The 15267-nt window shown below is 52.1% G+C and overlaps 1 protein-coding gene across 9 annotated transcripts in view; it reads right to left on the minus strand.

Annotated features, from left to right (window-relative positions):
* Window positions 1–13011, minus strand: part of EPS15L1 (epidermal growth factor receptor pathway substrate 15 like 1) — a 108808-nt gene extending 95797 nt beyond the window's left edge. For 5 of the 9 annotated variants that reach the window (XM_049877297.1, XM_049877298.1, XM_049877296.1 and 2 more), the window contains exon 1: window positions 12889–13011. In XM_049877297.1, coding sequence (XP_049733254.1) covers window positions 12889–12921 — 33 coding nt within the window. In that variant the 5' untranslated portion in view covers window positions 12922–13011. The remainder of the gene's footprint in view (window positions 1–12888) is intronic. The other 4 variants (XM_049877303.1, XM_049877304.1, XM_049877302.1 and 1 more) reach the window with 2 other exon arrangements.
* Between the last annotated feature and the right edge of the window lie 2256 nt (window positions 13012–15267).

The following is a 15267-nucleotide window of genomic DNA, read 5'->3' on the forward strand; positions in this document are numbered from 1 at the left end:
CCATGTCGCAGCTCCTTCGCTCTCTCCATGTCTTCCTTAAAGCCTAGCAGGATGGCAAAACTGACCAATCCCCTTGTCAGGGTTCCATACACCTTATTTGCATGGGCCCACCATCAAAGGGTTCCAAGCACCTCGTGTGCGTTATTAGCAATGCTGTCCAATCCCCTTGGTGGGCTACAAACACCTTATTTATATAGTCTCACCCAATCATTTTGTAGGACTCACAAGACCACGCACGGCTAGAAGGGCCATATTAAGTAATTCACCGCACCACAAATGCTTTAGATTCAAGAACGAGTCTCTAAAAATAAAATACCTGTAAGAGATTCAAGGATTGGGCATGCAGATTACTTCACCCATGTCTTTGAGTTCTTGCTCTACTTTGAAGAAATTAAAGCTGCAAATTAAAATAAAAAGCAGCCCAGCCTCCCATGGCACACTGCCCTGGGCAGCTTCTCCTCCCCTTGCATTCTGCCTGTACACACACACGTGCACACACGTGACAGCAAGTGCAGTGACAAGCCTCTGGGCAAGGATGAGAAAAGGGGATATCCCTACTGGAAGACAGCTGCAAGGAGTCAGTCTTCCTTCCTGCCCTACTCTCTGCCCTCCACGTCCCACTGCCTGGTGTCCTCCTCTCCTGTTCAGGGGGCACAATGTCACTCCCCGGCTTGCAAGAGCCCCTGCAGTTCCTGAAGAAATATGAAGTCCAAACCGCAGGCCCTGGGAGCCCCCCAAGCCTCACTCCTCTGTGCCAGGCTGGTCCCACTCCCTGTTCGCACAGCCCTCAATCCCGCTGCCCTGCCCACCCTTGGTGCTCTCCTCCGGGGACTCTGCCTTTTCCTGCCCCGTCTGCCACGAGGATTCCCCCTGCTCTGGCCTGACCTCCCTCCTCTAGGAAGCCCCTGAATCTCTCCTTTCCCACATACCCACAGCTCTGTCTTGCCACAGGGACGTTGTGTCTGACAATCTAACAGAAGTGTCGTCGTTAGCTGCTGTCAAGTCGGCCCCCGACTCCTAGCAACCCCACTCACAGTGAAAGAAAATGCTGCCTAGTCCTGGGCCATTCCCACGGTCAGATGCAGACAGGACTGTTATGATCTACGGGGTTGTCACTGGCTGACTTTTGGAAGCTGATCACCAGGCCTTTCTTCCTAGCCTGTCTTAGTCCGGAAACTCTGCTGAAATCTGCTCAGCACACGCAAACCTCCACGGGCACACAGGTGGTGGCTGTGCACGAGGTGCATCGGCCAGAAATCGAACCCAAGTCTCCTGCATGGAACCACCACTGCCCCTGAGAAGAAGGTACAGGCTTTATTCTTACAGAATCGCGGACAGCGGTGGGGGGCTCAGGCCAGGCTGTTGATGGAGACATGTGGTATAGGCCTAAAACCACAGCCCTTACAGCCCGCCTTGGCAAATGATCTTCGCCAAGTAGTAAAATATTTCACCAAAGGCCAGATTCATTACAGCACGTACAGAGCTCATTTTCTCCCTCACTAAAACTGGTTAAGCTGTCTCCAGCATCTAAAACAGAACACCAACACTGCACCAGTTTGCTTAGTCTCTGTTTGTGTTGGATTGTGTCCCCCTCAAAATATGTTGAAGTTCTAACCCCAGTACCTGTGAGCATGACCTTGTGTGGAAATAGGGTCTTTGCAGATGCTACCAGTTAGGTTAACATGAGGTCATACTGCAGTAGGGTGGGTCCTAATCCCATCTGAGTAGGGTCCTTATAAGAGGAGAAGAGACACAGAGACACACAGAAAGAAAATGACCAAGACTGGAACACCAAAGATCACTGTTTGTCACCAGAAGCTGGGAGGGAGGCATGGGATGGAGTCTCCCTCAGAGCCCTCAGAAGGAATCCACATGGCTCACACCCTGATTTGGGGCTTCTGGTGTCCAGAACTGTGAGACAACAAATGCCTGTTCTTACAAGCCAACCAATTTGTGGTATTTTGTTACAGCAGCCCCAGAAAACTCATACAGTCTCAGCTGTCACTTGTTAAAACTCCAATTTTATAGGTTAATAAAACCAAACCCAAACCCATTGCCATCGAGTTGATTCTGACTCATAGCGATGCTATAGGACAGAAAAAAACTGCCTCATAGGGTTTCCAAGGCTATAAATGTTTATGGCAGCAGACTGCCACATCTCTGTCCCATGGAGCGGCTGGTAGGTTCAAACCACCAACCTTTTGGTTAGTAGCTGAGTGACCAACCACTATGTCACCAGGGCTCCTATACATGACTACATACCTACAAAAACCTACTTATTGGGCTATGAATTAAAGGAGCTTTTTTAGTGGCTAAAAATCAACAAGCACTCCATTTACAAGGTAGCTTCGAGGGGCACACAAAGAGCTTACTTAGCCTGAGAGAAAATGCCATGTTGGGGGCTGGTGAGATGCCAACACCAGCCCTGATTTGCACACAGGGGACACAGACTAACCTGCCCGCTCAGCCCTGCAGGGTCTGTGTTTCCACTCTGGAATCCTCTTCTCGAAGGAGAAAGTCTCCAGAATGACTCAGGGCTGTATCCTAAGTCCATTCTGACTCTTGTCAAAGAAAACCAGGCAAAGGGAGAGGCGCCCATGAGAATGTATACCCAGGTGGACCACGTGTGGGACTTTCATCCATGAACAGTGTCATTTCTCAGGGTGTGAGGGAACTTAAGGGCTAGTCAGTCCCTAAACTTTACAAAAAAAAAAAAACCAAACCCACTCCCTTCGAATCGATTCCAACTCATAGTGACCCTATAGAACAGAGTAGAACTACCCAATAGAGTTTCCAAGGAGTGCCTGGCGGATTTGAACTGCCGGCCTCTTGGTTAGCAGCCGTAGCACTTAACCATTACGCCACCAGAGTTTCCCCAAACTTTACAGTCCTGGTTAAATAGTTCTCCATGTGAGCACCTAATCGTCACCATTTTTCCCCCCTGTTTCACCTTTCCCCTTTAAAAATAGCCTGAAATAAGACAGCATTCTTTGCCAGGGAAATGTCAATGAGGAGCAAATCCTATTCAGAATAAGAAACACCACTTTCCTATGGATTATATAATGACACAGAAGCACACTTGGTGGTGGCATGAGCAAAACAGAGAAAAGACACCAATGACCGATCTGGGGGGGCCCAGGTTCAGGGTGCAGATGTGAGACAAAGGGGGAGGGACCAGGTACAGGGTGCAAGTATGAGACCAAGGGGGGCAGGTACAGGGTGGAGATGTGAGACCAAGGGTGTGGGGGTGAGCTCAGGTGCGGGTGCATGTGTGAGACAAAGTGGGGTCTCACGTGCAGGGTGCAGGTAAGAGACCAAGGAAGCAGGGGGGAACCCAGGTGTGGGTGCAGGTGAGAGATCAAGGAGGGGGCCCAGGTATTAGGTACAGATGAGAGACCAAAGGGGTGTCTCGGGTGCGAGGTGCATGTGAGAGACCAAGGGGGGAGTAGGAGTGCAAATGCAGGGTACAGGTGAGTGATTGAGGGGGCAGAGGGAGTTCAGGTGAGGGGTGCAGATGTGAGACCAAGGGGGCGGTGGTAGCCCAGGTCTGGGATGCAGGTGAGTGCCTGAGAGGGCAGTGGGAGCCCAGGTGTGGGGTGCAGGTAGGTGGCTGAGGGGATGGGAGCCCAGGTGTGGGGTGCAGGTGTGAGACAAGGGAACTGTGAGAGCCCAGCTGAGGGGTACAGATGAGTGACTGAGGGCACAGGAGCCCAAGTACATGGTGCAGGTGTAAGACCAAGGGGGCAGTGAGAGGCCAGGTGCAGCGTACAGGTGAATGAGTGACTGAGGAGGCAGGAGCCAAGGTTCAGGTTACTGGTGAGTGAGTGACTGAGGAGGCAGGAGCCCAGGTGCAGAACATAAGTGAGTGAGGGGACAGAGGAAGTGTAGGTGCAGGACTCACCAGGGACTCCCGTCCCTGGGCTCCCACCACCCCTCACTGGCACCCTGTACCTCGGCTAAGGGAACCTGTGATCTCTCCCTGGAGTCAGGCTTCTCCCAGGTGGCCTGTGGCAAGCTGGTGGCGTCGTGAAGGTCTGACGACCTCTTGTCTCAACTTGCACACCATCTGCCTGCCCCGCACCTGCCCCGTCCCTATCCCTGATGCTTGTGCAGGTTTACCTCGTGGCTGTGGGGGATCCTGCCTTCTCCCTCCACTTCCAGGACCCCAGCCCCAATGGCCAACCCATAAGTCCCCTTGATCACCAATGCCTCCAGCCCTTCCTGAAATAACCTCAGGCCAGTCACAACCTATCACCTCATGCCCGCCTTGTAGCCAGCATCTCTGAGCAGGATCCAGCCCAGCACTCCCTCTGTTAAGCTGTCAGAGGCATCTAAACATGGCACCTCCCTGCTCATAAACTTGCCGTACCTGGTGCCTGTCGTACCTGGTGCGTGCCATACCTGGCCCACCCAACTCATACCTTCACTCCTGCCTTGGTCTCTTAAAGCTACTATAACAGAAGTACCACAAGTGGGGGCTTTAATGAACAGAAATTTATGTTCTCACAGTTCAGGAGGCTAGAAGTCAGAATTCAGGGCCGCGGCTTAGGGGAAGGTTCTCTCTCCGTCAGCTCTAGGGGAAGGTTCTCTCTCCGTCAGCTCTGGGGGAAGATCTCTCTCAGTTTCTATAGCTCCGGCACTCCTTGGTTCATTGGTGACCCCCACGTGGCATGTGTCTTCCCCTGTGTGCTTACCTCTCTGTACCTCATCTGTTCTTTCTGTATCTCAAAGGTGAGTAGGTTCAGGACCCACCCTACACCAATAGGGCCTCATTAACATAAAAAGAAAAACCCTATTCCCAAATGTGATCACCTCCACAGGTACTGGGATTAGGATTCCAATGCATATTTTTGGGGGGACACAATTCAATTCGTAACAACTCCACAGGTAATGACCACCCGCCTCACTCTGAAGGGTACATGGGTGAGCAGGACAGGCCCACCCCAGCCCTGTGAGCCTCAGGCTAGGCAGGGGGAGACAGACCACCAGCCAAATACCTATACAGACTGGCCTGTGGAAAAGCACAGGTGTCATTACAAGCAACCCCAGAGCAGCCGAGCCAGTCTGTCGGGAGGGCAGTGACTGAGCTGGTCTGTCGGGAGGGCTGAGAGACAAAGGGGAGTGACCAGCTGTGGACTGCCAGAAGAATCAACATATCAGTCTCAGGAGAACTACAATCAGAACGCTCCTCAGAAGTGAGAATGGTGAGACTTCAGCTGGCTTACTTTGGTCATCAGGAAAAACTAACGGCTAGAAAAGGACATCATGTTTGGTAAACTAAGAGGGTCAGCAAAAATGAGGGAAACCCTTGAGAAACCGTTTTAATTCTCCCGGAATCCCGATTTCTAGAGTCCATGGAGTTGGGGTGACTACCCAGGCCATTTGCCCTTAGATGTCCTTCTGAACTTTGAACTTTAAAGAAACTGATTTCTAAGAAGTCACCTTGGAATCAAACCATGGTCTAAACAAAAAACCAAACCCATTACCTAGGATGGGATTCCATCTCAAAGCAATCCTACAGGACAGGGTAGAACTGCCCCACAGGATTTCCAAAGAATGGCTGGTGGATTGGTTAGCAGCCAGTTCTTCACAGATAAGACCATTTTGCCTCAGGCATTGTGCTTTTTTGAAGAATTCGGTCAGACTGGGAGCTCTGTTTTAGGGTAAACCAGTAATTATTTTAATTGCTCTTCAAGACAATGCTGTATGAAATTCCTCCTGAGCACAAATTGTTTATCCAGTTCTGTTCCAGCCCTTTTTCCATGGAAATGCTGATAAAATGTGGTACAAGAATTTTGGAAATTCTTCTCTTGGAAACATCTTTTGACTCTCTAGTCAAAAGTTACCCTGATTTGCAAATCACACATTAAATAAACTTCAATTTCTATTATTGGCTTAATATGATTTTTGTTTTAACACCCTCCATGAGATGAACTGACACATGACACAAGAACCCAACAACTGGCTCAAACATACCAACAATCATGAAGACTCATGAAGATGGTGCAGGACCTTACTTACAACAGAGCAAAAGCTACATAAGGTCCTTATGAGTGGGAATCAACTTGATGGCAAGTAACAAGGAATGAGTCTGGAGATAAGGAGGGAAGAACATTCCAGAAGAATGCAAAGACCCTGAGGCAAGAGGGCACATCACCTGTGTAGGCCTGAGACAAATGAGCCTAGTGCAGGGAAGGTGCAGGGCTGGGTCTGGTCCGCAGGGATGAAATGGCCCTTCCTCCTGATGCCAGCTCTTGGCTGGGGGACAAGAAGTAGAGAGCTCCCTTGAATACTGAGCTGACTGAAACTTTGCCAGTAAATCGATTCCACTATCAAGGCTGAAATCATGCACTCAGGCAGTAGAGCCATCAGGCCTGGCGAGGAGATGGCTGTGGGGTAGCTATCATGGCCACCACATGCCTCCTATAGCTTGTAAAGTGAGGGCTGAGCCTGAAGAGGCTGGAGCTCATGGGGTACATTCCAGGCAGGGGCAACCTTAAGGGCCCCGCTCTGTGCGCTAAGTTGGGGGCGCCTGGCCTGGTCTCATCTCTCCCTGCCACCTGCCATGATCCAGGCAGGCAGTCACCCCGCCAGGTCCTTTTGTCTCACGCCAATTTGTAGGCACAGCCTCCAGCGTCCCATTTACCAAACCACCTTCCTCCCTTTGTCCCTAAGTCACCCTAACTAAAAGAGGGATGTGGACCCATTTACTCAAGGCCTCCCAGGTCTCAGCCCCAGCCTCATGTTTCAGCCTTCTGAATGAGAATTCCGGCCTTTTGCTTCTGCTCATTTGGTCTTGATTTCTGTTAGTTGCCCCTGAGTCGGCCCCAACCACGGTTACCCATGCAGTGGAACAAAACCTTGCCCGGTCCTGTGCCATCCCCACAATCAATTGCGGATCAGACCGTTGTGATCCACAAGGTGTCCACTGGCGGATTTTCAGATCTCCAGGCCTTTCTTCCTAGTCCATCTTAGTGTGGAAACTCCACTGAAACCTGTTCAGCACCACAGCAACATGCAAACCTCTACGGACAGGAAGGTGAGGGCTGCGCATGAGGAGCACTGACCGGAAATCCAGCCTGGGTCTCCACACGGAAGGCAAGGGTTCTCCCACAGAACCACCACGGCCCTCACAACTCTTGCTTGATCAGGACCTATTCAGTCATCAAAGCCAGGCTGATGCAGATCAATAAAAAACAAAAGGATGACATAGGAATTCTAGATCTTATGGGGTGGGTCCATTTTACTCTAAAGTCTTTCCTCTCTGCCACCAGCTTCCACAGCATCACAATTAGCTTTCTAGCAGACAGAGACAAGCAAGTATTCCAGAGAAAAAAAAAACAAGGCACTAAAGGACAGTGTCCCGAGCACTCAGCATTCATTCCAGGAGCATGTACCGAGTTGTGCTCTGGGCTGGGTGCCCTGCAGGCTATCTGAACAGTGGGAAGAGCAAGGCTCTGCCATAAGACAACGTGGATTCACTCTCACCCCCAGCTGCAGGACTTCAGCAAATGACTTCGCCTCTGTGGATCTCATTTTCCTTGTTTGTAAAATGTGAATAAAAGCCTCCTAGAACAGCTGAGGCCCTGGGTGGTGCGAATGGTGCAGGCTCTTGACTGCTAACCAAAAGGCTGGCGGTTTGAGACCACCCAGAGCTGCCTCAGAAGAAAGGCCTGGCAATCTACTTCTGAAAAATCAGCCACTGAAAATCCTGTGGAGCACAGTTCTAGTCTGACACACACGATGAGTCAGAGTCAGCTCGAAGGCAACTGGTCGGTGTGTAGGATGAACTGGGAGTAGGAAGTGGCTGGATAACCCAGTTCTCATCCCCAGTGAACTTGTGGGTGTGGTGAGGAGGCAGCTGAGGAGAAGGGAGGAGCAGGAGGCCGCCAGACATCAGGACAGCTGGGGGAGGCAGGCTTAAGAGTGATCTGCACAGAAGGCCCAAAGGTGGGACAAGAGAGGAGGGGTGTGGTGGGGGCAGACATGAGGGTGTGAATGGACAGAGCGCCAAGTACGAGGGCTGACAGGGGCTCTGGGACCGAGTGCTGCAGCAGTCATGGGGACACAGTCTAAGGACAGGCCACCAGGGTTAGAATGGCAGGGTTACTGGTAACCTTGTTGTTGTTAGCTGCCATGAAGTCAGCTCCCAACTCATGTCGACCCCAAGCAAAAGAGAACGAAACATTGCCTGGTCCTGCGCCATCTTCATGATCGATGGTATGCTCAAGTCCATGTTGTGGCCACTGTGTAATCTGACTGCCTTCCAACTTAGGGGGCCCACCTTCCAGCACTGTATCAATGTTCTATGTGACCCATAGTGTTTTCATTGGCTTTTTGGAAGCAGATCACCAAGCCTTTCTTCCTAGTCTCTCTTAGTCTGGAAGTTCTGTTGGATCCTATCCACCATGGCTGACCCCTACTGGTATGTGAGATATCAGTGGCACACCTTCTAGCATTAGAGCAACACACAAGCCACCTCAGTATGACACAATGACAAACAGGCAGCAGACTGGTGACCTATTAGGGCAGTTGTAACATCAACGGGCGTTCCCAGAGAGAGAACTAGGGTAGGCTGCAATCAAAGATGGCTCTTTGAGGACATGACACGAGGCTTTCCAGTGAGGCGGGGGAAACACAAACCAACGACAGACTACTCCAAGGTATAACACTTATACTCAGGCTCACAAAAAGCTATGAAGAAGGAGGCATCAGCGACAATGTCAGGGAGTAGAGCGCAGACCAGAGAAGTTGCTGACGGGAAAAGCTGTGGGGGAAAAAAAGCTCAAACAGCGTGGGGCAGAGGGGGCAACACCCCCTTACCATGCCATGAGCTGGCCAATGGCTTCACTCCTCTTCAACTGGCCCTCTACCTTCCACCTGGGCCTACATCTCTGCCCAAGAAGACCACCACCTCGAGTTCCAAGGGGCTCCCCAACAGCCCCAACAGAAATGATCCTGTCATCACCACATGCTTCCCTGTAATGATCTGTGAATGTGTGATCACCACAGCTAGACTGTAAGCACCTGGCAGGGTCGAGCTGCACACCTGGGTCAATAGGAATACCTGGTGCAGAGGCTCACTCAAGAACAGGCCTAAGAAGAGCTGACATAATTACTGGAAGGAAGAAAACCTGACCAGGCCTTTGTTGGCTAAATGCATCAGGAGAGGAAAGGAACCAGCCCAGCCATCAGTGACTGTGAATGTGCCTGCTACCAGAGGTATCTTTTTACTGCCCCTCCTTCAATCCTGCTCCTACCTATTGCCCCCATCCCACATAGAGCAGAAAAGCCACATGTGACTGTGCTAAGGGGTGCAGGCCACTGGGCCCCACTTCACACATTTAATTGGCATTTCCCAGGAGCTAGGCATGAGGCCGACCTTGCTCTTCCAAAGCCCAAGCAGCCAGACGTCTGTGGCCCATCGTCGGTGGAGTAAGGGAGACAGGTCATTGGGGACTACCTGTGGCAGGTCATCAGCAAAGGCCTCTGGGAACAATGGCAGTGAGCTGTCCCCTGAAGGAAGAAAGGGACCGGGCCCTGGCAGCACCATGGAAGAAACAGAGGAGCAGTTCAGGGAGAAGGAAGGCCATCAGGAAAAGTCAGGGGACAGGGCGAATTTGGACTATCGGAACTGAAAATTGGCAAGTGGGGCCACAATGTGGGTGTCAGAGAGAACGCAGTAGACGAGGCAGAAGAGGCCATGGCTCCTGGGAAAGAATCTGGATTTTATTACAAAAGCAAAGAGGAACCTCTGGAAGGTTTTAGCAGGTGAGTCACATGATTCAAGGTTTCATTCATTACCTCACTAGCTGTGACACTGACAAATCACCCCCCTTCTCTGACACAAATCCTCCATCAGTAAAATTAGTAAAATCATTGCCAGCCTGTTGTGTGGATGAGAGACTACATGTTAGCACTCTATAAACTTGAAAATACTCAATAAACATCAGCTTTTGTAATCAACAAAGTTCAAATCAGAGCAAGTGTTAAATTCGACGTTATCAGCTGCTGCCCAGTCCCCCCGACTCGTGGTGAGCCCGTGCACAATGGAACAAAACGCTGCCCATGATCTGCTGTGCATCGGAGAGTGTTTTCACTGGTTGATTTTCAGAAGTCAATCCCCAGGCCTTTCTTCCTAGTCCATCTTAGTCTGGAAGGTCCCCTGAAATCTGTTCAGCACCATAGCAACACACAAGCCTCCAGTGACAGATGGGGGGTGTCTGTGCATGAGGTTCACTGGCTGGGAACTGGATCCAGCTCTCCCTCCTGAAAGGCTGAGAACTCCACCGCTGAACTACTACTGCCACCACCCCCCAAATTAGGTAGGAAGTTTTAAAAAGATCCCCCTACTGGCTCCATGAACAACTGCCTCCTTTGCCATGAGACCAGAAGAAATGGATGGTGCCTGGCTACCATTACGGAACAGAATCCTGATCAAAAGGGGGAAAATGCAGGACAGAGTTTCAAATTCTCATGGACTTCAGACTTCATGGAGCTGTGAAGGTTGGATGAACTCCTAAAACTATTGCCCTAAGATAATCTTTAAACTTTTTTTTCCCATCTTTTTCCAGGGCATTTTGTTTTCACTTTTCACCGCAGTAATAATGCTTGGTCAGTACTCCCCCAAACATGGCTCATTAAGGATGGGAGAAGGAGCAACCCCACAGTCACTGTCCTGACCCATTGCCTGGCGCTGTGCAAAGGACAGGACGAGGAACACGGAAAAATACATAATTGTTGCCATAGGCTTTTTCTTGACCTTTCTGACAAACACCATGGGAAAAAGTTCCCTCTGTGACTTTGTTGTTGTCTCAGTCAAAGTAGCTGTACTTGGACACTGTCGGGACTGTAAATGCAATCACGAAGCACTGACGTGACGACCTACCATGTGTGGGACACTGCAAAGGGTTCTGTGTTGGTGGCAAGGAAGAATTCAATAATAACAGTAAGCATCAGCCTAGTGACCCTTCAGTGGAAGGAGGAGCACAAACGTCTCATACCTTTTTCTTCTGTCTGATTCGGTACTTTTAGGAGGCTTTCCCCCAGGGGAAGATGACTAGGCTCTCCAATAGCAGCACTGCTCTCTATTTCCCCAAGGACTTGGTGAAGTTATTCATCAATATTAAGATAATCTTTAAACTTTTAACCAAAGATATCCCCCCCTCAAAAGAAGGTCTTCCCCCGCCACCCAAAAAAAACCGTCAGTGCTGTACCTCTTGACTCCCACTAATAATATCTGACTCCCTAGGGCACTTAACAGTTTGCACAGCACCTTCATATCTATTACAAGAACTTGTTAATTAATAACCCCTGGTCTTTAATGCTGTTAATTTACTGACAGTGTTGCAAATTGGCTAGTTCTTGCAAGACTGAACAGGCCTGCTCAGTCTCTCTCCCTGGATCAGCTGATGAACCCATCAGCTAGCACCTGATTTGGTGTTCTCTCTTCCCAAATGTCTAAGTGTGGCAAAGATTAAATAATGATAATAGAGTATCACTGGGTGCATACAATGTGTCAGGCATTATTCAAAGCGTTTTACATGCTTAATCTTCCTTTTATTCCAAAGAGATGTTTATATTCCCATTTTTAAAATGAGGAGACTGAGGCCAGAGAAGCTAAGAGCTTCCTCCAAGGACACACAGAGAAGTAAATGCTGAAGCCAGGATTTGCACACAAGATAATCTGACACCCCCCTCCACCCTCACTCTTAATCATTAGGTTATGCTAGAAAATTCTGGCAAAGCGCTTATAACATGGTGCTTGGTCCAAAGCAGGTATCTGGCAAATATGATTTTAAAACCGCTGCTCAGATTCCATGGTGGAATGCATGTACGCTCTCACCTGGCCTTTCTTCTGAGGTGCCTCTGGGTGGTGCAAACCTTTCAGTTCGTACTGCACTGCTTAACCATTTTTGCCACCCAGGGACTCGGTACCCAGAAAATAAAAGCCAGCTATTAGCAGACTCATGGCAATCCCACGTGTGTCGGGGTAAAACTAAGCTCCATGAGGTTTTCAAGACTGTGACCTTTCACGGAAGCAGATTGCCAGGCCTTTCTTCTGAGGCGCCTCTGGGTGGGTTAGAACTGCCAACCTAAAAGTCATTGCTTAATGCTTAACCGTTAGCGCCACCCAGAAGCTCTACATGGGGTCGCCGTAAGTCGGAATGGACTGATAGCAACAACATTAACAGACACAAGAGAGGGTGACTGACGTAGTTACTGGTTTCCACAAGTGTCACCTCCACCAGACCAGCGACCTTGCTGCCTGTCTGGTGACTGCTGCATTCCTAGCACACATTTAAGGATGAATGAACGAATGGACGTCTGTCCCAGAAGGCGGGGCGGCCAGTGTACGGCCCCTGATTGCACATCTCGGTCGTGCCACCGATGCTGCCCTTTAGGAAGAGCTTCGGGAGAAAGTGAGAACGCAAAGGGGCGCCAGGGGTGCGCGACACCCTCTCGCACTGTCCGGGGCGGCGGAAGCAGCTCCCAGGGGAGGAAGGGCTGAGTCGGGGCAGAGGGTCCTGCCTTCAGGGACCCAGTCCTGCACCTGCGCTCCCCAGGGACGCCGTCCGCCCGGTGCCGGGTCGGCGGGAGACAAAGGCTAGAGGAGCCGTGGCCGGTCCGAGATGCTCGCTCCCTGGCACCTCCCTGAGAAGTCCCGGAGCTCCGGGACCGCCGGCCCGGGAAGACTCGCACCCGCCCGCCTCGTCGCCGCCCCAAGGGTCGCCCGGGCCGGGCACGCAAGCCTGTCACCTTCAGGGCCGTCCGCCCTCCAGAGCCCTCCTGCGAGAGCCGCCGCCGCCTGGGCAGGCCCCTCGCTGCCCTGCTCGGCTGACCTCCCCACGGCCTCCCCGGCCTCGGCCCGGCCCGCCCAGCCCCTACCTGCTGGGCGAGGGGGATGAGCGGAGCCGCCATCTTCCCGCGGACTCGGGCTCTGAGCGCCGCCGACCGGGGGCGGGGCCGAGCACGCGCACTGGGGCAAGGGGCGGTGCGCGCGCAACGGAGCCCTCGAGGAGGCGGGCTAAGCACGCGCGGACTGGCCCGAGGATATGGGCAGAGTCGGGGGCGGGGCGGAGCAGGCGCAGACCGGCATGGGCGGGGCGAGCGGGGCTGGGACTGCGCGTGGGTCGGGGTATCTGCGGATGGTCGGCAAAGCTTCACGACGCCGGTCCTGCCTCCCCGGCCATATGCCAACTTTTCACTTCTGTGGAGAAGGTGTCATCTCTATGGATGTCACTTCTCTGCGGAGGGTGTCACCTCTGTGGGGAGGATGTGACCTCTATCGGAGGACCTCACCTCTGTGGGGAGGTTGTGACCTATATGGGGAGGGTGTGACCTCTATGTGGGGGGCTGTCACTTCTGTGGGGAAGCCATCACCTCTACTGGGAGAGTGTCACCTCTGGGGAGGCCGTCACCTCTATGGGAATGACCTCATCGCTGAGGGAAGGCCGTCACCTCTATGGGGAGGGTGTGATCTCTGTGTGGGGGGCTGTCACCTCTATGGGAAGGACCTCATCTCTGGGGGAAGACCGTCACCTCTATGGGGAGGGTGTCACCTCTGTGGGAGGGCTGTCACCTCTGTGGGGAGGGTATGACCTCTATGGGGGGACCTCACCTCTGTGGGGAGGGTCTGACCTCTATGGGGAGGCCCTCACCTCTGTGGAGAGGATCTCACCTCTGTGGGGAGGGTATGTGCTCTATGGGGAGGCTCTCACTTCTCTGGGGAGGGTATAGCCTCTGTAGGGAGGCCCTCACCTCTGTTGGAAGGCCATCACCCCTATTTGGGAGGTTGTGACCTCTATGGGAGAACCTCACCTCTGTGGAAAGGCTGTCACCCACCCAGCCCAGCAAGGTATGCTGTTCCCAGCACGACAGTGTGTGTTAGTATGAGCGTAAGTCCCACTTCTGGGTCTGCCCCCAGGGCTTTGGTGAGCTCAGAAATGTCACCTCTCTGTGCTACAGCAGTAGCCGCCATGCCCTGGGTGACATCCCAGCCACCACCTTCTAACACTGTGACCTGGGAGGTCACTTTACCAGCCTCTCTGACTCCCAGTTCGCACTTCTGAAAAGAGGGAAGGGTGAGTGATATGCATTTGTGGGGTTCACATCGACGAGCCCTGCTGGAGGACTGTCATGGGGACAGGCCCACCAGGAGAAGTGTCTATGTGTGGACACACTGATGCTCCTTTCTGTCACACACTTGGGGTGCCCACATGTCCAGAGCTATTTCCACATCCAGGTGAGCAAGGCAGGCCAGGCAGGTTTCGCCAGGGCGGGCCAGCCTTGCCTTACCTGTCTCAGATGGTGGCACCAGTCAGTCAGGGTCACCTTGGGTCTTCAGGCAGGCAGGGAAGGGTCTATGGTGTGGACACTGCCTCCTGCCCCCTTCCCAGCCACTCACAGGCCTTGTGTCCTTCAGACAGGGACTGGGTGTTGTGTGGGTCACTCGTCACATGCTGTTGGGTGCCATACCTTGTCACAGGTGCTCCAGCCTAGGCCACCTGGACACTCTCCACCCCCAGTCAGAGGTCTCAAACAGGGTCTCCAGTCCACTCTGCATCAGATCAGCTGGAGGGTTCATTCGACACAGCCCAGGGCTTTCATTCTGGCTCAGCAGGTCTGGGTAAGGTCCTAGATTCCGAGTTTCTAGCAAATTCCCAAGTGGTACTAATGCTGCTGGTCCCAGGGCCCCAGCTTGGAACCACTGGGAAGGAATGCGCAACGGTGGTTCTATGGTAGAATTTTCATCTTCCATGTGGGAGAGCCAGGTTCAAGTCCCGGCCAGTGCACCCCATGCACAGCCACCTCCTGTCTGTTAGCGGAGGCCTGCATGTTGCTATGATGCTAAACAGGTTGCAGCAGAGCTTCCAGATTAAGATGGACTAGGAAGAAAGGCCTGGCGATTGACTTCTGAAAATCAGCCAATGAAAACCCTATGGATCACAATAGAACATTGTCCAGTAGAGTGCTGGACACTGAGCCCCCTACATTGGAAGGCACTCCAAATATCTAGTGGCTGCAACAATGGACTGGAGCAGACCAATGATTGTGAAGATGGTGTAGGACCAGGCAGCATTTTGTTCCATTACGCATGGGGTCACCACGCATCAGGGCTGACTCGACAACAGCTGACAACACATTACAGAGAACTGATGGCCACAGAAGTGGGTCCCAAAGTGCAAAAGCACCAGCTGCTTTCTTGCGCCTCACATGCTTCTGCTCCAGTGCCCGTGTTTCCTAAAAGAGCTGACGAGTAAACAA

The sequence above is a fragment of the Elephas maximus genome, chromosome 3, assembly GCF_024166365.1.
Source record: "Elephas maximus indicus isolate mEleMax1 chromosome 3, mEleMax1 primary haplotype, whole genome shotgun sequence".
NCBI classification, from domain to species: domain Eukaryota; kingdom Metazoa; phylum Chordata; class Mammalia; order Proboscidea; family Elephantidae; genus Elephas; species Elephas maximus.